Source organism: Ceratotherium simum, chromosome 9 (assembly GCF_057802395.1).
Source record: "Ceratotherium simum simum isolate JZ-2026a chromosome 9, ASM5780239v1, whole genome shotgun sequence".
Taxonomy (NCBI): domain Eukaryota; kingdom Metazoa; phylum Chordata; class Mammalia; order Perissodactyla; family Rhinocerotidae; genus Ceratotherium; species Ceratotherium simum.
In genome coordinates, this window is record NC_141908.1 from 33,527,106 (window position 1) to 33,554,841 (window position 27,736).

Here is a 27,736-nt window from a genome sequence, read left to right on the forward strand (position 1 = left end):
CAAAATTTTGCCCATCTCTCTGAAGATCAGGAAATTCTTTCATTATAGCCCTTAATTTGGCTCTACACCAGGTTTTTTTTATTGAGATATAATTGACAGACCAGGATTTTCATTTAACTTCAAATGTGTATCAGCTGATAAATGGATACACAAAAATGTGGTATATCCATTCTATGGAATATTATTTGGCTATAAAAAAGAATAAAGAACTAATACATGCTTCAACATGGATGAACCTAGGAAACAGAATGTTAAGTGCCAGAAGCCACTCACAGATGTCACATATTATATGATTCCATTTATGTAAAATGCCCAGAATAGGTAAATCTATAGAGACAGAAAGTAGATTAATGGTTGCTTGGGGATGGGGGGTGGTGTTGGGTGGAGAGCGAGGTGATAGTTAGAAAGTATAGGGTTTTTATTTTTTTTGAGGTAACTAAAATGTTCTAAAATAGACGTTAGTGATGGTCGCACAAATCTGTGAATATATTAAAAACCATCGAACCGTATACTTGAAATGGGTAAATTGTATGGAATATGAATTATCTCAATAATGCTGTTAAAAAAGGGAGGCACGAAAGGCATGACATCTATGTAACATAAGGGAATAAATATGAAGAGTTGCTCAAATTTATTATCAGGGAAATGCAGATCAAAACCACGGTGGGATACTACTTTACACCAGTGTGACTGGTTCAAATTGAAAGTATCAAGTGTTAGAAAAAATTTGGATCAATGAGATCTCTTATCAACGAGATAAAATTACTTGTGAGATTGTAAATTGGGAACACTGCTTTGGAAAACAAGTTGTCATAACCTTATAAAGTTAAATGTTCTCAGATCCTATGACTCAGAAATTCCACCACTAAGTATATACCAACAGCAAGACATTTCTGATGAGATTGGTGGTGATATTAACAAACATGGTATTTGGTAACATATAATGAAATGTGTCAACATTGGAAAATCCACATAATTCAATGACTTAATATTTTTCAAATGACCAGTGCATACTGACACAAAATCATGCATGGGGAAAAGATCCATTCAAAATTCAAGATAGACCAACATATTTAATGTAACAGAGGAAGAAAAGTTCATTGATATGATTTCAGATTCTACATTGCAATTAATCTTTAAGAAACTATTGCTTGATGGTGTTACATCAAAAAGAATATCCACAATTATCTGAAAGAGCTATTAAAATATTGCTCCCTCTTCCAATTACATATCTGTGCCAGGCAGAGTTTTCTTCCTGTTCTTCAACAAAACAACATAGCATAATAAATTAAAGGCAGAAGCCTTTATGAGAACTCAGCTGTCTTCTATTAAGCCAGACAAAAAAGTAAAACATTATGCCATGCTGCTCACTAATTTTTTTCATAAAACCTTGTTGTCATTAAAATATAATATTTATGTTAGCATATAGTGGGTTCATTATTTTTTTATTATTATTACTATTATTTTTTTTTTGGTGAGGAAGAGTGGCCCTGAGCTAAGATCTGTTGCCAATGTTCCTCCTTTTGCTTGAGGAAGATTGTCGCTGAGCTAACATCTGTGCCAATCTTCCTCTATTTCTCTATGTGGAATGTCACCACACCCTGGCTTGATGAGTGCTGTGTAGGTCCACGCCCAGGATCTAAACCTGTGAACCCCAGGCTGTGGAAGCGGAGCATGAGAACTCAACCACTACGCCACTGGTTCATTATTGTTTTTAAACAAATTTTTTAAATAAATTTTTTTTGTGTGTGTGAGGAAGATCAGCCCTGAGCTAACATCCATGCCAATCCTCCTCTTTTTTTTGCTGACAAAGACTGGCTCTGAGCTAACATCTATTGCCAATCCTCCTCCTTTTCTTTCCCCCCCCCAAAGGCCCAGTAGATAGTTGTATGTCATAGTTGCACATCCTTCTAGTTGCTGTATGTTGGACGCAGCCTCAGCATGGCCGGAGAAGCAATGTGTCAGTGTGCACCCAGGATCCGAACCCGGGCCGCCAGCAGCGGAGCGCGGCACTTAACCACTAAGCCACGGGGCCGGCCCTTAAATAAATTTTTTAAAAAGCAAAACAAAGACCAAAGCAACCAGCAGAAGAATAAGCACATTAATGGCAAACATTTTCAAATGGTAGACCTCCAAAGCAAAAGGTCTAATAACCTTATTAAACACCTCAGTGTAACTACCAAATGGTACTCTTCCAACCCAAAAGGTCTAATTACTTAGAACAAAGACCTAAGCCTAGTGATCTATGCAAAGATCTACTTGGTTACATACCCTAGGATAAAAGAATAAATTCGGTAATGAGAATTCAGTGAAGACTGAGGTCAAGCAGTTATTGAGACTGACTCATCTGGCAGTGACCTAAGTGACAAAGTTTGGACACAAGGGGCCCAGTAAGTGTACCTGTTGGCCCAAAGGTTACCTGGAGTGCTGCCAACCAAGAGTTTCAAAACAGCCGTGGTAGAACCTCCAGAATTACCAAAAGATAATGCAACTACCACTCAATATCCGAAATAAAAAGACAAAGCTGAATTTACTGCTTACTATAGTTACAGACAGCTATGCTGGTCAGGCAGAGTTTGAGCAAAGCAGACTACTGGACTCATAGGGTCCTTGGGAAGCCTGGAGAACAGGATGAGTGGCCTTTCAGAGCCATAAAAGAGTTGGCATAATCCTTAAAAGGTTGGTTACTCAAGTGAAAATTGTTGATTGGTTGATAGTCTGAAGCATCTTTTTTGGAGTGAGTTCATCCTTGCTTGGCTGATTTTCACAAGTGAGAGGCTGATGCTGATTGGCTGGCTTGCAAAAGCAGGTTCACTGAGGTGAGTTTTGTTATCAACTGAATGTGTTTAAAACTGGTTCTGGTTTCGACTTCGTTCTAGGGCCACAGAACAATCAATCTTTTCCTAAATCTGTGAGAATTTCTTACTCTGATTTTCTTACATAACCACGGTACAGTTATCAAATGTAGACAATTTACCATCTTTGTTCAAATTTCACTACCCCTTTAAAGCAAAATTTATTGTTTCCAAAATTTATTGATCCATGATCACGCATTGCATTTAGCTGTCAAGTCTCTTGAATCTTCCTTATTCTGAAACAGTTCCTCAACTTTCCTTTGCTTCTCATGACATTGTCATTTGAAGAATATAAGCCACTCTTGTTTTTCGGTTTTGTTTTGTTTTTATAGAACATACTTCAATATGGATTTTTCTGATTCTTTCCTCATGGATAGATTCAGGTTATGAATTTTTTGGCAGGCATACCATAGAAGTGATGTTGTTTCCCCAGTAATCACACCAGGGAATCTCGGTGATACCAGTTTGTACCAGTTTTGGTGGTTTCCATAGGTATTTCCACTATAAAGTTACCATTTATCTCTTCTTATTTAATAAGTATCTTATGGGGAGATACTTTGAGACTGTGTTCCCCATCAGACTTTTGCTCAATGGTTTTAGCACCTACTAATGATTATTGCCTGAACCAATTATTACTATCATGATTGCAATTTCCTAACTGTCATTCCTTGTCCTCCTTTTATTTGTTTATATTTTTAGTATCAGTACAGGCTCAGGAATTCGTTTTTTATTGAACAGTTTATAATCCACTGTTCCAGATTTAGCCAGTGGGAGACCTTCAAGCTGGCTCCTGAGTCTTTTTAATATTGTTCCCATCACTTTTTAAGCATTTCTTTACTTTCTGACACAAAAAGATGTTCTAGGCTGTTCTTATACTTTCTCAGTCCCAGCCCTGGAATTACCCACTTCTCTATGGATGTCTGGTTCCTTGTAGAGAAACTTTCTTTTCCACTAAATATGTTTTAGATATCACTATTAGTACATAGATAGCTGCATAGTATTATACAGTATAGTTGCACCATAATCTATTTAACATGGCCTCATTGGTTGTTTCTAATCTTTTTTTCTTACAAACAATTCTGCAATGAACAAAAGTCCCCATACTTTATTTTGCACATGAATGAGTATATTTGTTGGATAATTATCTAAAAGTAGAATTTCTGCATCAAAGACTTTGGGAACTTGTAATTTTGATGAATACTGCAAATTGTCCTCCTAGAGGTTGTATCAATTTATATTTCTACCAGTATCACATGACAGCAGACAACTAAGCTTACAAACTTAGCTCAAAATTCTGTTTTATCCATAATACACTTAGAGGATTTAAAATTTTCAGTCATATTAGTTTATTAGAATAGGCAATTTAAGAAAAATTTCCGGCAATCAAGAAAACTAGAACATTTAATCCTGCCCATGAGTAGCCCTAGTGATGAATTCAAACTGGATGAATTTTCTAAATTTGTAATTATGTTCTTTCTCCAGAAAGGCCTGAAGCATAACAATGAGTCACTTTCCCTTTTGACTTCTCAAGGCTGTCTGTTTCAATTATTTTTGTAGCTCTTGAGCTTCTAAAAGACTTTTGTTTTCTCCCCATGAATATGTTTTGAGATATAGGCAAAGGATTTCTGCCATACATAAGTGGGTTCTTTTGAAAATAGATATTTGTATTCTAATTACAAATAAAATTAATAGTTAAGAGTTGTCCTATAAAAGTTACAGAAAATTTGTGCCCTGAACATAGTAAGAATCTCAAACTTCGGTGCTGAAAAGAATCATTCCAGGTACATAGTACAAATGCAGATTAGAGGCCAGTTCCGTGGCCCACTGGTTAAAGTTCTGCGTGCTCTGCTTTGGCAGCCCAGGTTCATGGGCTTGGATCCCTGGCTCGAGACCTACACCAATTGCCAGCCACGCGGTGGTGGCAACCCACATACAGAGTCACATACAAAAATAGAGGAAGATTGGCACAGATGTTAGCACGAGGCTAATCTCCCTCAAGCAAAAAAATGAAGAGGATTGGCTGCGAATGCTAGCTTAGGGTGAATCTTCCTCAGCAAAAAAAAAAAAAAAAAAAAAGGAGATTATTGGCCTTGCCCTAGAACTTCTGGTTCAGTAGGCCTGAGAGTTATGGCCCAGATATTTGCCTATAAAGAAGCTTCCCTGTGATTCTGATGGAATGATCCTGGAACCACACTTTGAGAAATTATTGCTGATTGGCTGTAGCCTCATATTTTTAATGTGGGCTGGGAAACCCAGTTCAATGAAAAAGTGGTGTTTTTTTTTTTTTTTTTGGAAGGATTCATGATTTTATAAATGTTTTACTTGAACTTGAGAAACCAATGTTTCTGTAGCTAACATTTTCTGAAATATTTGTAACACGTACTTATTTATTGTTAGCAATTTCCATGTATTAACTTACATACACCTCACAAGCCTATGAGGTGAGTGCAATTACTCCCATTTTTCAGATAAGGAAACTGAAGCACAAGAGGTTGAGTAACTTGCCAGTCACACAGCTAAGAAGCTGCAGAGAAAGGATTCAAACCTTATCAATCAGCCTCCAGGTGTAGCTGTTATACCATATTGCCTCTCTCTTCCATTTGAACTTGAAGGGGCTCAATTTCCTCATTTAAAATAGAGTTGGTTTGGTCATTAACAGTAGGAACTCTTTGCCCAGCTCAATGGAAAGAGAGAAACTATTTATCCAGAGAAGACCTTAGGTTTGTTAAAGGATTAAAGTACTTCTTAGTTAATATAATTTGATAACATTGTGGAGTACGTCTGAATGTGAGGGTAGTAGATTTCATGCTAGTCATAGGGCATGTTATTAGCTGTGTATATTTATGGTATATGAACCAGTGACGGGATAAAATAATCTTGAAAAAAAATTTTTTTGTCCGTCAGGCGATCTTTTAGCAACACAGAATTGAAAAGCTAAAAAGACCTCAAACTGTGGCTTTCTTTAAATAAATCCGGTAAAACAGTTATCATGTTGGGTAACGTTTCAAATGTCTCTCAGAACTCTTATACTCCACAATTTTTAAATGACAAAAATCAAACTAATTCATATATTTTACAAAAAAAATCATGAGATTTTCAATTAAAATAATTTATTCATACATTCACATAATAAACACTTACTAATACCTACTCTGTGCCAGGATTTCTGAGAGACACTGGGTAATAATAATTACCATTTAGTGAACTTTGATATTGGTATTTTTCTTCTCATTTTATTGATGAAGACATGGTGAAGTTAGGCATTCTTCTAGAAGATCTCAAGTTGCATAGTGGCAGAAGGAGTATTTGAATCTTTATCTATTTGACTCCAAAGCTGGGCTCATTGCATTAACTCTAGTCATTTGAATTACCGATGGATACTTTATTTTACTAAAGGAATTATTATAGGAGTCCTTTATTTTATTTATTTTTTTTTAATAAGTCTGCTTTTATTTATTTATTTTTTTCCCTTTTTCTCCCCAAAGCCCTAGAAGATAGTTGTATGTGGTAGTTGCACATCCTGCTAGTTGCTGTATGTGGGACGCAGCCTCAGCATGGCCAGACAAGCGGTGCATCGGTGCGCGCCCAGGATCCGAACCCGGGCCACCAGTAGCGGAGCGTGCACACTTAACCGCTAAGCCACAGAGCCGGCCCTATAGGAGTCCTTTAAATAGTGAGCTTCCACAGGACTCTTTGTATTGAACTTTTCTTACAATGTTCAAGAGTAAATCTACCATGAAAACCATACCACCACAGTGCTTTATGCAGGGTGGAGCTCACTAAATGTTGATGAATGTATGCAGCTTAAATAGATTAGCTTTGGAGTTACACATGACTCCATTAAAGTTCTCTATTTTCCTCTTTAAGCTTCACATTGCTTATTTGTAAATCCAAGAAAAATACTTCTTCATCTTACAACCATCGTGAGGAATAAATAAGATACTGCATGTAAAACATCTAGCACCCAATAAAGCATTAAAAAAAAAGCAATGTTATAATCCAGAAATGATATGTTTAGGACATAAATTGAGATCCTAGGTAGATAGTACGTGGACAGATCTAAGAATTATTAGGTAGGAAGAATCATTAGGACCACTGGGGGCAAGTAGGAGAAAGGAGTCATTGATAGACATAAGATTATAGGCTTGATATTTGCTGAGTAACGTGTGGTTAAAGACAAGAGTGGGGAAATTAGAAATTTGAGGGTACAAGACTTTTCATCCTGAAGAAGAAGATGTTCTGAGGATAAGAAGAGATATAGGATTTGGAGAGGCAAAGAAGATAGAAATTGTGTATTAGTTGAACAAATAGATAAGATGGATGAATTAATACATAAGCAAATTAATTCAAAATATATTTATTGAGTGCCAGGTACTATGAATTTATTGCTGAGTGGGAGTAGATCCATGGTAGTGGCTTCAGAATTTCTATAAAAGAGAAGCTTGGGAGTAGTAACCTGGTTGGAAGGGTGTGTGAAGAAGGGTCTGGGTGGGGAATGGGATTTGTTTTGACTCTGTAATCTCTTAGCACTTTAGATCAGATTGAGAAAATACCAAAGAACAGGGAGGGGCACTGATTGAGATTATGGCTGGAACTAATTCTTCTCAGGTTAACCCTCAACTCTGCCACTGCAGGCATATACAACCAAATAATAACAAATTCATGAGATACTCATTTTTACAGGTCTATGTACAAACAGCCACGTCAGCATGGAGGTGGAAGCATTTAATCTTCATGAAGGGAGAGGAGATGAGAGAAGGATTTCATAAAAGGTGTGATTTTAGTTGACTCTTATCACACTTGAAAAACTGAATTAATGTTCTAAACACAAGGAACAACATAGACCTTCAAAGACAGAAAAGTTAGAGATCCTGGCAGACTATTCAGAACCTGGCTGGAGTGGGGGTAAGGATGGAGATAAAGGGTGAGCAGTGGCCCAATCATAATAGGCTTGTGTGTTATGCCAAGAGTTCTGAAATTCATCCTGTGATTGACAGAAACCGCTGAGGGAGGTCAGGCATGAGCGTGACAATGATAAAATATTACATAACATTTTAGCAAGATCATGAGACTATACATTTGAAAGAGGTACAAGCAACATGACCACCCCAACCTCTTCTTTATAAATGAAAAATTAGGAAAAAAACCAAATAAAAACAAAGGCCCCGTATACACAAATGGGGAGAGACACAATAAAAAATAGGTATATAATATAATATCAGGTAGTGATAAGTGCTAGAAAGAAGAATAAAGTGGAATAAGGCACATAGGATCGGGTGGAAGCACTTATTTTAAGGCAAACAAATTCTTTCCACTAATCTCATAGCCATCATAAAAAATTATAGGGTTTCAAGTTCCTCCCTCACTTTCCAACACAACAGCTCCACTATATTGAAATCTAAATGTTGCAAACCTGTCCATATATTTCATTCATTGTCTAATAACTTCTTTACCTTCTTAAATATCTGTGTTATCTTGCCAAAGCCCAGAAAATAAGGAGCAAATTCTCCTCCGAAGGTTAAAGAATTTGTTACCAGGTTGCACTGAAAACCAATCTCTGCCATTACTTCCATAGTGTGTCTACATTTCACCCAGACACAACTCTTCACCATTTTTTTTTTAATTTTATTTATTTATCTTTTTTTTTTTTTTTTTAAGATTTTATTCATTTTATTTTTCCCCCCAAAGCCCCAGTGGATAGTTGTATGTCGTAGCTGCACATCCTTCTAGTTGTTGTATGCGGGACTCGGCCTCAGGATGAACAGAGAAGTGGTGCCTCGATGCGCACCCGGGATCCGAACCCAGGCCAGATCCAGGCCACCAGCATCGCAGCGCGCGCACTTAACCACCAAGCCACAGGGCCGGCCCTATTTATTTATCTTTTCCCCTCAAAACCCCAGTAGATAGTTGTATGTCATAGTCGCACATCCTTCTAGTTGCTGTATGTGGGACGCGGCCTCAGCATGGCCAGCGAAGCGGTACGTCAGTGCGCGCCCGGGGTCCGAACCCAGGCCGCCAGCAGCAGAGCGCGCACACTTAACCGCTAAGCCACAGGGCGGGCCCCTCTTCACCATTTTTTAAGTCTTTAATTTCCATGGCTTGGTTCACAAGTCTTGTATGTCTCCTTCCCTCTCTTCATTTTTTCGTTTAAGAAACGTTACGTATTGAGTGCTTGGTTTGGCAGACACTTTGCTAGGTACAGATAACACAGAAAAGGCCAAAACACAGCCCTGAACTCTGGAGCTGATAGTTGTACTGTGAGTTGGTAAGTGGAGGCTCAAGCCAGGTGCCTGGAACCCGTCAGGCCAGAGTGGAAGGACCGGTTGCTTCTGGGCGTTAGATGCCTGGTTTAAAGTTGATAAAATCCTGTGTGCTACGGAGAGAGTTGAGGTCCATGAAAAGGGGAGCAGCATATTAATAGTAGGAAGTGACTTTCATTAGGAGTTTACTGTGGTTTCTCCAAGTGTGAAGTCCCGGCCAAGTCCCACCCTTCAACACCTGGGGCCTAAGAGACGAATACAGATCCTTGGGAACTACCTAGATCTACTGAATCACAATGTCTAAGGGCGGGGCCCAGAAATCTGCAGTTTAATTGTGAATATCCCCAGGCTATTGTTATGTACACTTAAAACTTGAAACCCATTGGCCTCACCTACCTTTTCTTACTTCACTTTCACCGAAAGTAAGTACTATTATTATCCCTGTTTTACAGAAGAGGAAACTGAGGCATAGAAAGGTTGATTAACTTGCTAAAGTCACACAGAACTAGGGTTGGAATCTAGACAAAGCTAGACGCAGCTCTTCGTCTTAAACATCACAGTATGGTTATTTCCTCTTGCTAAACGATTTGTTGCTAATACTTCAACAAGCTCTGGACTTGGAGTTTGAAGACTTAATCTGAAGACCCACTAAATTTAGTGACGTAAACCTGGGCGATTCACTCACCTTTTGAATTTCAAGTCCTACTCCCAAACACCCCCCACCTGCAAGGTGACCTGAGGGGCGGGGCGGGGCGGGGGAGCAGGCGGGGCAGGAGGGCGATCGATGACTTCGGCGCGCCGCTGCCGGTTGGATTGGTTCGAGCCTCTCTCGCCAGGCCTGCCCTACTCCCGCGCGCTGCTGGGCCCGCCCCCACCGCCATCTTGGTCTAGGAGGGAGCGGGCCGCACGCGTGAGTAAACAGCCCAAGCCGGGAAAGTCGCTCTCTGGCCGCGTCCAGGTGCTGCGGCGGAGAGGACGCGGTCCTGATCTCCGTACGTGGGGGGTCCAGATCGGGGTCACAGTGCTAGGCCGCGGGGAACCCTCAGTCTGGCGCGACCTCCGCCCCCTCGCGGCGAGATCTCTTGCTCCCCCGGCTTCTCCCGCCCCCCGTCGGTCTCCTCCCCCTGTTGAAAGCTGCCCGGGAAAGTGGTGGCGGGAGCGGGCCTGGGCCGGAGCGCGGCGCGGGCGTGGGTGCGTGTTGCGGAGCGCAGGACGCGGTCACGCTCTTGGATTTGTGCGCCAGGGGCCAGGGGTGCGGACGCGGCGGGGCTGCGCGGCCGGGGGCGGGCGCGCGGGGCTGGGGCCCGGGCTCACGCTGGGCCCCCGCGGGGCTGTTTCCAGCGGTCACCGGATTTTCTCTTCCGGTGCGTGCCTCAGGGTGGCCGACATGACGGCCCCGGGTCAGAGCCCCCTCGCCCCGCTGCTGGAGACTTTGGAAGACCCTTCTGCCTCTCCTGGAGAGCAGACCGACGCTTACCTCACTCTCACCAGGTGAGGCCCGCGGGCGGTGGCGGTGCGGCGCTCTCCTGGGTCTTGGGGAGAAGATAATCGGGGCGGGGCACGAAAGACAAGTTGGTGTATTGTGGAAGTCTGGCTGCTGTGAGGACGGTGGGGTCGAGGGCCAGTTCGGGGGCGGGGGGGGCGGTGCGTGCTAAATGACATTCCGGGTGCTGCTGCAGCGCCTAGGGTGTGTGTTTGGAATGAGGAAGCCTCCACGTGTGTCTTGCAAGGGAAGGATTTTTTTTAAAGTTTGGTTGGAAGTGGGGGAGCTGGAGGAGTGGTTTTCATGTAAGCCGCCTATGTATTGGGACAATGTGGCAACCCAGAATTGGTTTTTAAGTAGAAAGCAATAACCCGACTTTGATTTTAATTGCAAATGCTTCACAATATTTTTTCCCCTGCAAACCAAATTTTTGAGTTATCTGGAAATTGCTAGGAAAGCATAACAACTGATCCAAAACGATAAAGATTTAGTAAGTTTGGGACTAGTGATAGGTTTCCCTGTTCCCTCTTCACATAGTGAAAACTATCGAAACGTGTGCGCTGTGGATGCAAACGTTTTCTGAGGGGTTTTTTCCGTCTATTTCAGATGTATATTGCATGATATATTCTATATATTCTTTACTCTTGTAAGCACTGGGTCACTTAATTTGCCAGAGTTCTAACATAAACTTTGAAAAGATTATACAGGTATTTTAGGGAGTGATTATAGTTCTTTTTGTGTCCGCTATTTGCATAAACTTATGTTCTTTGGGCTTTTAAGTCGTATGACTGGAGAAGATGGAAAAGAAGTCATTACAGAAATTGAGCAAAAACTTCCTCAGCTGTACAGAGTTTTAAAGGTATGTATCTTTGTTGTTTATTAAATAGTTTTTTACTTTGGAAAAAAGTTTTATCAGCTAACTCATAAAAGCTTTGAATCAAAAATAACAGCAAGATTATTATAGTACTACTTGAGGATTTACAATATATCAGGTACTTTCTTAATTATCTTACATGTTTTCTCTCACTTAATCCTCCGTGTCTCTGTGAGGTTACTCTTTAATCTCCACTTTGCAGAAGAAATTGGTTTAACTTGCCTCAGGTTGCCCATGGCCATTTGAATTCAAAGCCCATGCTCTTAATTTAAAATCTCTTTTCTCTCCTTTGTAGGAATGTACTTCTAAGTAAATGATTCTATAATCTTGTCTTTGGTCTACTTTGTGGGTAATACTCTTTGTCTTTTTATTTTCTTTTTCTTTTCTTTCTTTTTTTTTGGGGGGGGGAAGACTGGCCTTGGGCTAACATCTGTGCCCATCTTCCTCTACTTTATATGGGACGCTGCCACAGCATGGCCACAGCATGGCTTGACAAGCGGTGCGTCGGTGCGTGCCCAGAATCCGAACCTGTAAGCCCTCAGGCCACCAGACAGAGCATGCGCACCTAACTGCTGCACCACCAGGCCGGCCCCCAATACTCATTTTTTTAATCTTCACTCACCCTCAGTTTTTGCCACTCTTGCCTGGTTAAAAAACTGTTATTATGGTTATCTTTTTTGCTTGTTTATAGGAGGTGGTGTAGTTTAACATCAAACTAAGGACCTGTGTTCTTGTCATCATCACTTAAGTATGCTGTGGCTTTGTGACCTTCCTTAACACCTTTTATTTATTTATTTATTTTATTTATTTATTTATTTATTTTCCCCCAAAGCCCCAGTAGATAGTTGTATGTCATAGTTGCACATCCTTCTAGTTGCTGTATGTGGGACTTGGCCTCAGCATGGCGGGAGAAGCGGCGCGTTGGTGCGCGCCCGGGATCCGAACCCGGGCCGCCAGCAGCAGAGCGTGCGCACTTAACCACTAAGCCATGGGGCCGGCCCGTTAACACCTTTTAATGTCCTTGTTTTTAGAATGAAGAGGTTGAACTAAATCTCCAAAGTCCCTTTGAGTTCTTATTTTTATGTCCCTGTTTTGTGCTTTTAAACAGAAGTATTCTATCAAGATGTTTATTGTACATTTTAGCATGATTTCTGGCTAAATGTTGATGCATCTGAGGTACTGCATACCCTAAGTATTCCTGTTACAGTCATCAGTGTTTGTTCATGTAAGCAGGAACTTTATTGTGTAATGTTTCAAGACTTATTAATAGTATATTAAACAATATTAATATTTTTTATCCTATTTTTCTTCATTATCCTGTTCCACATTTCAGCAGTATACATGATGTGATGAAGATATGCATCTTCATATATTTGGTATTTGAGAGCATGTAGGATCAGGAACTCAACCGCATGCATTTTGAGTCAAGTTGCACTGTTTGTAGAGAGGGTTTGTAACTAAAATGCCAGATGCATAATTATTTAGAAGCATGTGGGTGGTTAATGATAGGACAGTCAACAGAAGCTTTGTGTGTGAATTATTAAGCACTGAAAGGATAATTGAATTCCTTCAGAACAGGAACCACACTAGGTGAAATATAACATGTTTCTATGTTATTGTTTAGAATTCTGCCGGTATTGTCTCTAGGAACCCACAACATTCTCAAAGATAAGACACACCACTGTTAAGGAACACTTTCATGCAATATATATTTAATAAAAGTTGATCACAGACATATGCTAGCTATTTTCCAAGAGATATAGTAGTAGCTCTCAAAGTCTTAAGTGATTAAGACTGTCTGTGGTTGTCTGAACTGATCGCTTTAATATCCTTTGTACCCCAAGGTTTGGTTTTTTCTGTGTTTTGTTTGATTAGTTATAAAAGGAGTGTCCCAGGGAAGTGTCTATTCATATATTTGACTACTATTTACTATTGTTCCTGCTCAAAAGTAGCAAATAGCCGAGGATTCCTTGGATATCTGATTCAGAGAAATGGGAGGATTTGAAGATACATGGCTTTGGAATAGGAAGTGGTACCAAGAAAGACACAGGATTACAAATAAGTGTAGGGATGGGGGATATAGCAAGACTACCTTTGAAGGGCTTTGCTCCTGTTTGTTTTATTTCCAGTCTAGTGTCTTCAGCATCTTCCATTTCGCGGCTTCTTTTTCTTTCCATGAAGATGTGTGGAGATGTCCTTTATCTTTTAAGAAAAATGTTCTTTATTTAGTTGATCTCTGTTTGGTTTCCCTCTTCCTTTCTGTACCAAGCTGTATAGTTGGTCTCCTGATCTTATTCCTTTTTTTGGTCTACTCTCAAAGATTTGTTGATTGATTGGATTAAAATGTAATTTTGTTTTTTTAATCAATTTTCGCTCTTTAAAAATTGATTTACAATTGTACTTGTTTGTAACAAATGTGGTTTGGTTTTTGTAGACTCACATTTCCAGTCAAAACTCAGAGCTCAGTAGCGCTGCTCTACAGGCCTTGGGGTTTTGCTTATATAATCCCAAAATTACCTCAGGATTATCAGGTAGGTAAATTTATCACGACTTATTATTTATAGAGTTTATAAGTGTAAATAATTTGATACTGTTAAAAGTACTGATATCTCTATTCACTTTATAACTTGTAGTTTAGGATTTTCTTTTGAGAAAAAATGTTTAGATTATCCTTGGAAGATTTCTTTTTTTTAGGCATAGTTCTAACTTTGATACCATAAAATTTGCACTAAAAGAAAATAAGCCTATTTAAAAATAATTGCTATGAAAACTCAGCCTTCTCCTTTATAAAACGCATTTGCTTTGGAAGTTAATAATTTAGATGATCATTTACTTTATTTTATACAAGCATATGCACTAAGGAACATGCCAAATTGAAAAGTTCTTTTATAGTAGTGGTAAATGGGATAATTGGGTACTAGAAGTGGTAATGAAAGCATAGGACCTGGTGCTTTCTAAGTTTTCAAATAATCTGAATTGTTGCTCTGTAGTTAGTAGTTTGCCATGGTAAAGGAGACCTAGGAGGTAATCTTTAGAGAAGGGGAATCAGGAATAGGGACTAAGGATGTAACAAAGTTGTTACCATCTTTTTTTCTGAGGGAAAAGTTTCTTCTCTTTCTTTCTATATGTAAAAATGTTAGCAGCCTAAAATAGGAGTTGTTCCTTCTGGAACAGAGATGTAGTCTTATATGTGTTCAAACCTGCTAATGAGACCTATAAAATTATTTCGTTTGCACAAAATATCTGATTTGGAGTCTACTCTCTGTTTTCTCTGAATATACCTTTCCATCTGACCTGAATTTTGTGTTTTGGGAAAAAGTTTTATATTAACATTGGTTCTCTAGTCCTTCTCTCTGGATATGTGTTTAATTGGTTGACAGTGGAGTATGGTATTTTTCTCTTTTTGTATTTGAGATTTTAATTATGTAAACTATTCCACATAATTAAAGCTGCTTGTTTTTCAGAGAAAAATATTCAAGAACTGCTTTCAAAATTGAATGATATTGTTAAGAGTTCAGACAAAAATGTACGTACTAGGGCGCTTTGGGTGATATCCAAGCAGACGTTTCCTACTGAAGTTGTTGGCAAAGTAGTGAGTATAATTTTTGTATATTCCTTCTTAACTACATGCCAGTTAAAAAATTCAGGCTTATTTGATTTATATTTATTTGGTTCTATCTTTTAGGTATCCAGTATAATTGATTCATTAGAAATAGTATTTAATAGAGGAGAGATGCATTCTGCTGTTGTTGATTATGAAGCATTAAGTGTCATCATAAGGTATGAGTTTGGATGCTGTGCAAATTAGAAGAACAGTTTCAGTAAATTTAGAATTTACTTCAAAGAGTGGACGTTTGGGACTTGAATTTGAGTTAGACATTAAAAGAAGGAAATGTCTTTTAGACTGAAAGTCTAAAGAAAAAACATAACAGGAAGAAGGAAATAGATGTGCATAAGTTACTAGGTTTCTTTGTTTATTTTTACTGAGACAGTCTTAAAAATAAAGTCTTGGTTATGCTGCTGCTAGCACAGTTCTAGTTTTAAAAATTATCTCTGTTAAAGCTTTTGCAAGAGTTTAAGAAATAGTATAGACTCCTAAGTGGGCTGTGGGGGATATTTAGGAAGGCGAATTAAAATTAATATTGCCTAGCAGCAGATAGGAGAACAGGAAAATCCCCTACCTTTTTCCTACCCATCCCTGCTCTTTGTAATGGACATAGTAACAGCACAAACTCTTTCTTTGTTGATATGCTTTGTCTTACCTTGTTTTTCATTCTTTTAAAGTTTTCTTTAGTTGAGCTTTGCTTTAACTACTTAGTGTTCTGATGCCCTAATTGATGCTCACATTATGTCACAGATCTCTGGCTGTCCTCTCCTGTAAGAACATTGAATTTAATTGTGTAAAAATAATTAGTATTTAAAATTTTTTAATCTGAAGACGCAATGAAGTGTTCTCCTTATTTAAGAAACTTATAGGGGCCAGCCTGGTGGCCTAGAGGTTAAGTTGGGCACGCTCTGCTTCAGCAGCCCAGATTTGGTTCCTGGACACAGACCTACACCACTCATCAGTGGCCATGCTGTGGTGGTGACCCACATACAAAATAGAGGAAGATTGGCAACAGATGTTAGCTCAGGGCGAATCTTCCTTGGCCAAAAAAAGAACAGTTATAAAAATAATACAGAAGACTACAAATTAGCAAGTAAAAATTAGACTGTCTTTTTTTGTGTGTATATATTCTAAATATATGTATATGTTCTAAAATGAATGGACCGTAGTATGCGTATTTCTGTGTGCTGCTTATTTTCCTGGTAGTTTAGCCATAAAAGGTGAGGTCAAGCTAATTTATTCATTGATTTCTCTATTATAGGCTAATTGAACAAGCCCCAATTCAAATGGGAGAAGAGTCTATTAGGTGGGCAAAACTGGTCATACCTTTAGTGGTTCATTCTGCCCAAAAGGTACATTTGCGGGGAGCAAGTGCTCTAGAGATGGGAATGCCATTGTTGCTTCAGAAACAACAAGAAATAGCGACTATCACTGAGCAGCTTATGACTACCGTAAGTATTACTTTAGGTAAGGATTTTTTGGATACTGCATTGTTGCACTATGATCTAGGAAGTTCCTCTTTGAATTAAAACATAAAGAATTGCTTAAGTTACCATAGGCACACTGCTCCTACATTACAGTAAGGAAGGGAGCTGTCTGTTTGGATTGGAGTGTTACTACGATCCAGGCATTTTACTCCATTCCCCATGAATGGTGATTGAAAAGGGATTGCATTTTTGGAAAAGGGAGACCATTAACTGATTCAGTGCTATTTGGGTTTTTATAGCATAATCCCAATGGATATAAATTTAATGCACATAAGTTCATCTAGTGTGTACAATTTCCTGAAGCTGTTACAGCAGTCCCCCCTTATTCGTGGTTTCACTTTCCGCAGTTTTCAGTTACCTGTGGTCAACTTCAGTCCAAAGATATTAAATGGAAAATTCCGGAAATAAACAATTCAAAAGTTTTAAATTGCGTGTTGTTCTGAGTAGTGTGATGAAATCTTGCGCCCTACCACCTGGGATGTGAATCATCCCTTTGTCCAGCGGATCCACACTGTATGTTACCCATCTGTTAGTCACTTAGTAGTCTTCTTGGTTATAATATTGACTGTTGGGGTATCGCAGTGGTTGTGTTCAGGTAACCCTTATTTTACTTAATAATGGCCCCAAAGCACAAGAGTAGTAATGCTGGCATTTCGGATATGCCAGAGAAGCTGTAAAAATGCTTCCATGAAGTGAAAAGGTGCAAGTTCTCGACTTAATTATGAAAAAAAAAAAAATTGCATGCTGAGGTTGCTAAGATCTGTGGTAACTTTTATTGCAGTATATTATTGTAATTATCCTATTTTATTACTAGTTATTGTTAATTTCTTACTGTGCCTAATTTATAAATTAAACTTTATTATAGGTATATATAGGAAAAAGCAGTATATATAGAACTCAGTACTATCTGCTGTTTGAGGCATCCACTGGGGTTCTTTGAACGTATCCTCCGCGAATAAGGGGGGACTATACTTGCCCCAGGTTTTAGGTTTTTCAGTGTTTGTTCTTGTGACAAATGTTTATGGAGCACCTATAATATGCTGGCCATTGTTTTAGGCACTAGAAATATAGCTCTGAAGAAAAGGAACTTGTGAAACTTATTTTCTATTGGGAGAGATAATAAAGTGTATAGTATGTTAAGTGAAGAGCATTAGGGAGAATAGCAGGGACTGGATGGAGAGTGCCATTGGGGAAGAAGGCTGAGGTGGTCAGGGAAGGAAAAAGAATAGGATATTTGAACAGCGATTTGAAGATGTTACAGAAGTTACCTATTTGGATCATGTGGAGTAAGCTTATTCCAGGCAGGGGGAACCATGAGAGCAAAAGGCCCTGCTTTGATGGTTGTGTATTTGGTTGTGTTCAGCAAACTAGGCAGTATGATAGTGGAGTGAATGAGGGCGAGAGGAGTAGGAGATGATGGCAGAGAAACAGCCAAATCACATAGGACCTTGGGAGCCATTGTAAGGCTTGGTTTTCACTCTGGGTTATGTTGAAAGCATATTTGAAGGTTTTGTACTAGGAGTGATAATCTGTACTGACTTGGGTTTTAAAGGGATCACTTTGCCTATGATAGAATAGACTCTAGAGAGAGTTGAGTAGATGCAGGGAAACTAGTGGGGACATAACTGCAATAATCCAGGCAATGAGGGAGCCTTCCAGATACTAAAACCTGAGGTTTCATTTATTTTTTAAAATTCAGGAGGCCTCAAGGTGATGTTTGGAGTCTAATAAAGTAACTCCAACGTCTATGTGAGTTTTTTAATTCTAGTCAGTTTATTAAGTTTTTAAGAGCATATATAAAATTCTTTATAAATTTTAACTAAAATTTTCTCAGATGTCTGTTACCCATGAAGCTATTAATATTTTTTTTAAAGTTATTGGAGTGAGAAGTTAAAACATTATCATTTGAACTCTCATTAATGATATGCATGTTGAAGTTTTTAGGGGAAGTATATATTGGTAGGAAAAAAAGCTGGATTGATGGATGGAAGGATGGCTAGATAGGTGATAAGACAAGCATAGTAGAATCTTAATGGTATTTATATTGGACATTTACTGTGAACCTCTTTCAGCTTTCTATATGTATGAAAATTTTCCTAATAAAACATTGGGAAAAGTTATTTGGCTAAGACAATCAATTTGATACTGCCTATTTTTTTCCTTTCCAAGAGCCTTTTTGGTAAATATTTTTGCTTTTGTTTGCAGAAATTACTTTCGGAACTCCAAAAGCTGTTTATGAGTAAAAATGAGACTTATGTGTTAAAATTATGGCCTTTGTTTGTCAAACTTCTTGGGAAGGTAAGTCCACAGTTAATGAACAGTTCACAGTTTTTGCATGCCACACCTTTCATTTCTCAACTTTTTGTAGTGCAGGTGATCCTCATTATTCTTGCATGCCATATACACAGATTCGCCTGCTCACTAAAATGTATTTGTAAATGCAACATCAGTACTTGTGCTGCTTTTGCAATTGCAGACACGCAGAGTGGCAAAAAATTTGAGTTCTCCAGTGCACACGTTCCCACCTGAGGTTGAGCAAAGTTATGCTCTCTGCCTTTTTGTTTCCCTTCTCAATGTCTTTTAAACAGATGTCCTTTTCGTGATACGTGTAATGCCTCATTTTCACATTTTGTGCTTTTTCTTGGTGATTTCAGTTTTAAATGGCCCCCAGCTGTAGTGCTGAAGTGCCATCTATGGTTCCAAAGCACAGGAAGGCTGTGATGTGCTTAGGGAGAAAATGTGTATGTTAGATAAGCTTTGTTCAGGCATGAGTTATAATGCTGTTGGCTGTGAGTTCAATGTTAGTGTATCAGTGATATATATTAAATAAAGTGTCTTTAAACAGAAATAAACTTAAAACAAGGTTGTGTATTGATTGGTTGATGAAAATGTGACCAAGGACTCGCAGGAACCTAACCTTGTGTTTTCCCTACGAGTGATAGCTCAGTATTCACTAATACAATGTTCAAAGCAACTTTGTAGAGCGTAACTATGGTGAATAATGAGAATTGACTGTATATTCTATCTTTAAGCTGGATTTTTTTTGAGGGGAGGGGGTGTGTTTTTCATTATTATGGTAAACAAATGTAACATAATATTTATCATAACCATCCCAAGTGTACACTTCAATGGTATTGAATACATTCACAAGTTGTATACACATCGCCACTATCTATGCCCAAAACTTTTTCATCATCCCCCCCGCAAGAACTCGATACATATTAAACAATAACTCTCTCTGCCCCTCTCCTCTCAGCTGCTGGTAACCTCTATTCTGCTTTCTGTCTCTATGAGTTTGCTAATTCTAGGTACCCCATATAAGTGGAATCATATACTGTTTGCCCTTCTGTGAATGGCTTATTTCACTAAGCATAATTTTTTCAAGGTCTATCCGTGTTATAGCATGTGTTAAAATTTCATTGTGTGTATATACCTCATTTTGTTTATCCATTTATTTGTTGACGGACATTTGGCTAATTTTCACCTTTTGGCTGTTGTGAATCATGCTGCTGTGAGCATTGGTGTACAAATATCTGTTGGATTCTCTGCTTTTAGTTCTTTTGGATATGTACATAAGAGTGGAATTGCTGGGTCATATAGTAGTTCTATGTTTAACTTTTTGAGAAACCTCGAAACTTTTCCATAGTGGCTGCACCATTTTACATTCCCGCCAGTAATGTACTAGGGTTCCAGTTTCTCCACATCTTTGCCAAAACTTATTTTCCTTTTTTTGATAATAGCCATTTCAGAAAATGTGTTGTTTTTTGGTAAAATTGGGCCTTTTAAAAAAAAATTGTATTATTTTTTATTGAGGTAATATTGGTTTGTAACATATAAATTTCAAGTATACATCATTATATTTCGATTTCTGTCTAGGTTACATCATGTTCACCATCCAAAGACTAATTACCATCCATCAACATAAACATGTGTCTAATCACCCCTTTCACCCTACCCCTCTCCCCTTTCCCCTTCCACCTTCCCCTCTGGTAACCAGCAGTCCAATCTCTGTCTATGTGTGTGTTTGTTTTTGTCTTCTATTTATGAGTGAAATCATACAGTATTTGACTTTCTCCCTCTGACTGATTTCACTTAGCATGGTACTCTCAAGGTCCATCCAGGTTGTCACAAATGGCAAGACTTCCATCTTTTTTTTATTGCTGAGTAGTATTCCATTGTGTATGTATACCCCATCTTCTTTGTCCATTTGTCAAAATTGGGCCATTTTAATGTTTTGTACAATATAATAAATAGTTGTCTTGATGATTGTGGACATGTAAGACTGTTGGGTAGTATTCAGAAACATCACAATAATGGTGGTTTTCCTAATTAATATGTAGTCTTCAATAATTATAAGGAGTTATTTGTATGAAACTGTTGTCAAGCCAATAAGACTGCATGTATGCATCCATCATTTTCAGTTTTTCAGGATTGTTAGTAACCTAGGCGTATTTCCCCCAGATAATCTTGTCTCCTTGCACGAGGCCTCACTTGTTCACATTTACCTCAGTGACAGTATCTTTGGTAGTAATACCCAAAGTTGTATATAATGGAGGTGAGGGATTTTTCTTTATGCTGTGTATTGACAGGTAAAAGGTGACTTTGATTTCAGGATATATTACACGGGCCACCTTTTTTTTTTTCCTCCCCAAAGCCCCAGTACATAGTTGTGTATCATAGTTGTAGCTGTTCTTTGTGGGATACCGCCTCAGCAGGGCTTGATGAGCGGTGAGTCGGTCCGGGCCCAGGATCTGAACTGGAGAACCCCGGGTGGCTGAAGCGGAACGAGTGAACTTAACCGCTACACCACCCGGCTGGCCCCTACGTGGGCCTTCCTGAAACATAAGCCCAATGGCTTAATGAATCTTCCATGTTTAGGTGGTTTTCACAAGAAACCATTTCCAACAGAGCAGACTTTAGTAGCCAACCTCTTTTATGCTTTCTTGATTCTCTTTCTCTTTTTCTGTTTGCATAACTTTTAGTATTTGTGTTTCTTCCTGGGCATGAACCTTGGATAGAAGGTCTTCCCATATTCCTGCTCTCTCTTTTTGTTTTTGTTTAACCATATTTGAAAGTATTTTAGCTCCAGACTGTCCCTCTGTTTGCAGAAGATAGACAGGTACTGTTCCTATGGTGTCTTTTCATCATTCTTTTGTTTGGTATTTCTCTTTTCATGCATCTTGATAGTCTTTTTCATTTGTGTTTTCTCAGCATGGGGCTGTTTATGGTAGAGCTTAGCCTTCAGACCAGTCATGTCTGTCTGTCTTTGAAAACTCATGAGCCTCTTGATTTTCCTTCTTTCTCTTTTTCTCATGATAATCCAAGTAATATCCATAGCGTGTATGGTGTAACTCAATATATTCATTTTGTGGCATGACGATGGCTGCCCAGCCGCAAAGAAGCCCTAAATTTTTGGATCTCAGAGACCCAGGAGTAGACTCCAGGCAACCCATAGGAAAACCTTTGCCTCTTTTTGAATTGGGTTGTTTTTTGTTGTTGTTCAGTTGTAGAAGTTCTTTATCTGTTCTGGATATAATCCCTTATCAGATACATGATTTGCAAATATTTTTTTCCATTCTGTAGGTTGTCTTTTTACTTTCTTGATAGTATCCTTTAATGCACAGAACTTTTTAGTTTTGCTGAAGTCTGATAAAAATTAGACAAATAACTATTTTTTCTCTTGTCGTTTATGCTTGTGGTGTCATATCTATGAAGTTGTTGCCAAATCCAATATCATGAATCTTTTTCTCTGTTTTCTTCTAGGATTTTTATAGTTGTAGTTCATAAGTTTTGATCTTTGATCCATTTTGAGTTTATTTTTGCATATGGTGTAAGGCAAGGATCCAGCTTCATTCTTTTGCACGTTGATATTCAATTTTCACAGCACCATTTGTTGAAGACTGTTTTTTCCTTGTTGAATGGTCTTGGTACCCTTGTCAAAAATCAATTGACAGTATATACAAGGGTTTATTTTTGGGATCTCTGTTGGTCTATATGTTTGTTCTTATGCCATTACCTTATATTTAATTTAATTAATTTATTTATTTTTTGTGTGTGTGAGGAAGATCAGCCCTGAGCTAACATCCATGCCAATCCTCCTCTTTTTGCTGAGGAAGACTGGCCCTGAGCTAACATCCATGCCGATCTTCCTCCACTTTATGTGGGACGCCGCGACAGCATGGCCTGACAAGCAGTGCATTGGTGCACGCCCAGGATCCGAACCCGTGCTGCCAGCAGTGAAGCCCGCACACTTAACCGCTATGCCATGGGGCCGGCCCCGATATATTTTAATTACTATAGTTTTGTAGTAAGTTTGGAAGTCAAGGAAGTGTGAGTCCTCCAACTTTATTCTTTTTCAAAATTGTTTTGGCTCTTTGGGGCTCTTTGCTGTTCCATAATGAATTTGAAGATCGGCTTTTCTTTTTCTGTGAAAAAGGCCATTGGAATTTTGGTAGAGATTGTGTTGAATCTATAGATTGCTTTGGGTAGTATTGACATTTTTTTTTTTTTTTTCAATTTTTGCCCATTTATTATTCCTTTTTTTAAAAACTTTTATTTTTTTAATTGAGGTCATAATAGTTTATAACATTGTGAAATTGCAGTTGTACATTATTTTTTTTCAGTCACCATATAAATGTGCCCCTTCACCCCTTTTGCCCATCCCCCAACCCCCTTCCTCTCTGGTAAGCACTAAACTGTTCTCTGTCTGTGTGTTAGTTTATCTTCCACGTATGAGTGAAATCATACGGTGTTTGTCTTTCTCTGGGTATTGACATTTTAATGATATTAAATCTTCCTATCCATGAAGGTGGGATGGTTTTCCATTTAAGCATTTTAAAATTTCTTTCAGCAATACTTGGTAGGTTTTAGTGTACGAGTCTTTTACCACCTTGATTATTTAATTCTTTGAGGTGCTATTGTAAATGGAATTGCTTTTCTAATTTAGTTTTCAGATTTTTCCTTGCTGGTATGTAGAAACACAGCTAATTTTCATGTGTTGATCTTGTACTCTGCAATATTGCTGAATTTATTTTATGGGCTCTAGTAGCTTTATTGTAGATTCTTGGTGATTTTTCTCTGCCAGGTTTTTTTTGTTACTGTTTATATTCCGTTCTTTTTTAATAATTTTATTTATTTATTCATTTTTTCCCCCAAAGCCCCAGTAGATAGTTGTATGTCATAGCTGCACATCCTTCTAGTTGCTGTACGTGGGACGCGGCCTCAGCATGGCCAGAGAAGCCATGCGTTGGTGCGCGCCGGGGATCCGAACCCCGGGCCGCCAGCAGCGGAGCGCGCGCACTTAACCGCTAAGCCACAGGGCCGGCCCTGTTCCGTTCTGATTATATATGGTTTATAGCCACTTAGGACTGTTAATGTTTTATCTTTTTATGTATTTTTTCTTGAGATACCTTGTTTACTTGTCATTTATCCATTTTTCCCTTAACTATTTTTCCTGCCTATGTCAGTGTATTTGAAAAGACTGTTTTTATTAGTTTCAGTGTTCAACATTTCTCCTTTTTTTCCTTTAATATTGATTCTGTGTTTTCATAGGCATATCTGGGTTTTTTGGTATTATGTTGGTAAAATTTGGGATTTATCTTATCTTCCTAATTTTCTCTAATGTTTTAGAAGTGTTCTGTGTTACGCATTATCTGTTTCATGGAGCTTTATATTTTGTGATCTTGAATTTTGAGTGTGCATGCAGAATTCAGTACTTTTTAAAATGTAAATTGATAAAACTTTACATAGCTAACACTGAGTGGGTTAGATAAATGAGTAATAATGATGTCTATATATTTTCAGGCAGGTAAATAACTTCTTAATGTTTTTTTCCTTTTTAGACCTTGCATCGAAGTGGGAGTTTCATTAATTCTCTATTACAGCTGGAAGAACTGGGATTTCGTAGTGGAGCACCCATGATTAAAAAAATAGCTTTTATTGCCTGGAAGAGTTTAATAGATAATTTTGCTTTAAACCCAGGTAAGTAATATTTTAAAATTTCGATTTTCTATGACTTAAACAAGATGGAAAAAAAACAAAGCTTTTGTGTTTGTTTTTTTTTTGGACTTTATTTTGAAACTTAACCTATTATTATTTTCTTATTTTAAGGGAATGAATTTGTAGCTAAAAATAGAATTCAAAGGCTAGGTGTTATTGAAAACCACAAATATAAAGTTTGTTTTAAGCCATTTGAAAAACTGAACAAAGTGACAAATACTGTTTTTGGCTTTCTCAGTGTGTTCAAGCACTTAGTTGAGCACTTTATGTACCTCTCATTTAATCATCACAATAGACCTGAGAGGGTATTATCATTATTTTAGAGAGATTAAATAATTTAACAAAGTCATGTATCCAGTAGATGATAGGAAACAGTTGTGATTGCTATGGAATAAAAATATCAGTGACAGATGAACTTTCTCCTTTCAGGAACTTTAAGACCGTATCTAATAGTAGATTTAACATTAATATATGGAAGTGATACCTTTTGGTTTACTTTAATCTTATCTTCCTGTTGTCCAGTGGAGGTGTTTGATATATATATGAGAAAGAGTAGCCCAAAAGTGGGTCAGTATAGGTACTACTAAACTGGGTAGTTAATCTTAGGTATAATTGATACTGTATATTTACAAGATCTGCTAAATAATGTTGATTTCATCTTATGTTTTCCCCTGCCAAAGACCATTAATAATCCCTTTTCTTCCTCTTTTTAGTATGTTTTGTAAGGTTATTATTTGCATTTGCTGTAATTACTTTTATTGAAAATATCTGCATTGCTAGGGACAGATTTTAATTGGAAATGTCACTTTTTGTTGTTGTTTTTGAACTGGCAATGTGAGGTAATGTTCAGGACTAAATAATAGAGTAGGAGTTCAAAAAGGATTAGAGGATTTGTTCCCACAGTAGTCTGACTTTATTTTCTTATAGAAATGTTAATTGAAAGCTAAATGGCAGAGTAGTTGTAAGAAGCATTGGTGAATGCCTTCCCACCAAATACATGGCTTGACAGATGTTTCAAAATCCTTTTTAAGTCTCTTTAATAAATTACTTGAGCACAGACTGTCTTATTTTGTGTGTCCTCAGTCACACTCAAGTAGTACACACTTCTGGTATAAATATTTTGTTTAAAGAATTGGATTTAATTTTTATGCTGAATTGTAACAGTCTCATTATTAGTGTAGAATAGACCTGGATATAAATGAATCTGTTTAGATTTCCAAAATTAATTAATGGCACTAGTAGTTATAATGTTTGATAAAATAAATTATTAGTAAATTTTTTAAATGACAACCTTTTTTGAGAGAATGTAAAAATATGCCTCTTTTTTTCTCCGTAAAATGAGGATGATGAGACTACTAGAGCAGCTTGGACAGAGTTTCTCAGTGTTTTCGCATATTTGGCTGGACAGTTGGTTGTGGAGGACTGCCCTGTGTCTTATAAGAAGTTCTTATCAGAAGTTCAGTGAATGCAATCCACTAGATGCCAATAGCATTCTCCATACCATTGCCTTTCACTTGTAACAGCCAGAAATGTTGTAGACATTGCCAAATGTCCCTTGGTGGGAAAATGGCCCCTGGCACACAGTATCTAATAAATATTACTTATTCCCCCCTTGTATTTTTGTTGCCTTATTAAGTGTTGTGGTCTAGCTGTACTGGAGTTCATCAAAGTGAAAATTTTGGGTGGAACAGGAACAGCTGGTGATAAAAAAAATTGTTTAATTTATTCTCTTGCTGTGATAAAAGGATACTATTGCATACTCATTTTTAAAATTTAATCTTTAGCTTTTAAATGATTTTACCTGGGTGCTTATTTTCTTTTAAGAAATATTATGTAGTGCAAAAAGACTGAAGTTGTTAATGCAGCCTTTGAGTTCCATCCATGTGAGAACAGAGACTCTGGCGCTAACAAAACTAGAAGTCTGGTGGTATTTGCTGATGAGACTTGGACCTCATCTTCCTGCTAATTTTGAACAGGTAATGTTAAAAGCGTTGACTATAATACTTTGTCTTTTTATTAATGTATTCTTAAATTCTTACCAAACTAATCTTTCAGTGTTATTTTTGCTGTGTGTTAGCAGGCCACAATATATAAAAGATCTTTTTTTCCTGACACAGAACTTGAGTTCATTTCCCTCAAGGGATGTTCTCCACCTGTCTGAAATGGCGCTTCTAAAGGCTTTTCAATCAATGTACACTCAAATATCTATTCTTATAATTGAGAGTAGAATCAGCATTACTGAAATAGAAATCAAGTGCTACACTGGGTAAATACAAAGTTGGATTAATTCTTATTTTTTGAATCTTCTTTTTTAGGCTACATAGTGATAACCAATCATTTATTCCCATCATAGCTTTTCAATATTGTTACAAATGAGTTTACAAATTCCTTTAGCTTTTTATATCCCCGCTGGCCTTTCAATATAAGACTCAATCTTACTTATACCTCCTTGTCTTTACAATTAATCCCCTCCTTGGTTTCTGAATTTTTTTACAGTTAAGTAAAAAAGCATAGCTCTGATAAATTTTATCTTGTTCATTTCTTTATTGCTCATCTTGGATTTTGGAATATAGTCATGTATGGCTTAACAACAAGAATACATTCTGGGAAATGCATTATTAGGCAATTTCATTGTTGTCCAAACATTGTAGAGTATACTTACCACACAAACATAGATGATATAGTTTACTACACACCTTGGCTATATGGTATTAATCTTATGGAACCACCGTCGTATATGTGGTCTGTTGACTGAAATATTGTTAATGTGGCGCATGTCTACACATTTTACTTTTGGATATGTGGTCCTTGTCATCTCATCTGTATAAATAACTGCATAGCAGTGAATGTGTTCTTGGAAAGGGAGACTTATAATAAATATACTTGAGTTTTTTAGCAAGTTCTTTTTAAATTTTTAGTTAATATTTTAAGGCTTTTAAAATGGATAGAGCATGAACTAAGTGAAATTGGTCATTGATAGTAATATGTAATTGGGATCATAATTTTTCTAAATTCTACCGTTATAAGGTCCTAGTAGGCTAATTTTATCCAGTTGTCCCACATACTCATTAGCATAATTTATTCATTGGATAGATTTGACTGGTACTGGAGTGGTCTTTGAAATGAACTTGAAGTTGTCTTAGTTCATGTTTTCTTAGGGTGTGTTTTTAAA

General features: G+C 37.7%; 1 protein-coding gene, 1 long non-coding RNA gene and 1 pseudogene across 8 annotated transcripts in view; 1 reads left to right on the top strand and 2 right to left on the bottom strand.

Annotated features, from left to right (window-relative positions):
* The window catches only part of LOC147916261 (uncharacterized), a 57,774-nt gene extending 47,064 nt beyond the window's left edge, over nt 1-10,710 (bottom strand). The window contains exon 1 of the long non-coding RNA XR_015553195.1: nt 10,593-10,710. This is a non-coding gene — a long non-coding RNA (uncharacterized LOC147916261). The remainder of the gene's footprint in view (nt 1-10,592) is intronic.
* The window catches only part of RIF1 (replication timing regulatory factor 1), a 55,848-nt gene continuing 38,114 nt past the window's right edge, over nt 10,003-27,736 (top strand). For 6 of the 7 annotated variants that reach the window (XM_087435189.1, XM_087435192.1, XM_087435195.1 and 3 more), the window contains exons 1-10: nt 10,010-10,107; nt 10,493-10,606; nt 11,379-11,457; nt 13,907-14,003; nt 14,937-15,064; nt 15,158-15,252; nt 16,341-16,530; nt 18,772-18,864; nt 24,408-24,546; nt 26,389-26,540. In XM_087435189.1, the coding sequence (XP_087291315.1) occupies nt 10,503-10,606; nt 11,379-11,457; nt 13,907-14,003; nt 14,937-15,064; nt 15,158-15,252; nt 16,341-16,530; nt 18,772-18,864; nt 24,408-24,546; nt 26,389-26,540 (1,077 nt within the window). In that variant the 5' untranslated portion in view covers nt 10,010-10,107; nt 10,493-10,502. Of the gene's footprint in view, nt 10,108-10,492; nt 10,607-11,378; nt 11,458-13,906; nt 14,004-14,936; nt 15,065-15,157; nt 15,253-16,340; nt 16,531-18,771; nt 18,865-24,407; nt 24,547-26,388; nt 26,541-27,736 lie in introns of all 7 variants that reach the window. The other variant, XM_087435190.1, reaches the window with a different exon arrangement.
* Nucleotides 21,368-21,941, bottom strand: LOC147916262 (ribosome biogenesis protein NSA2 homolog pseudogene; annotated as a pseudogene).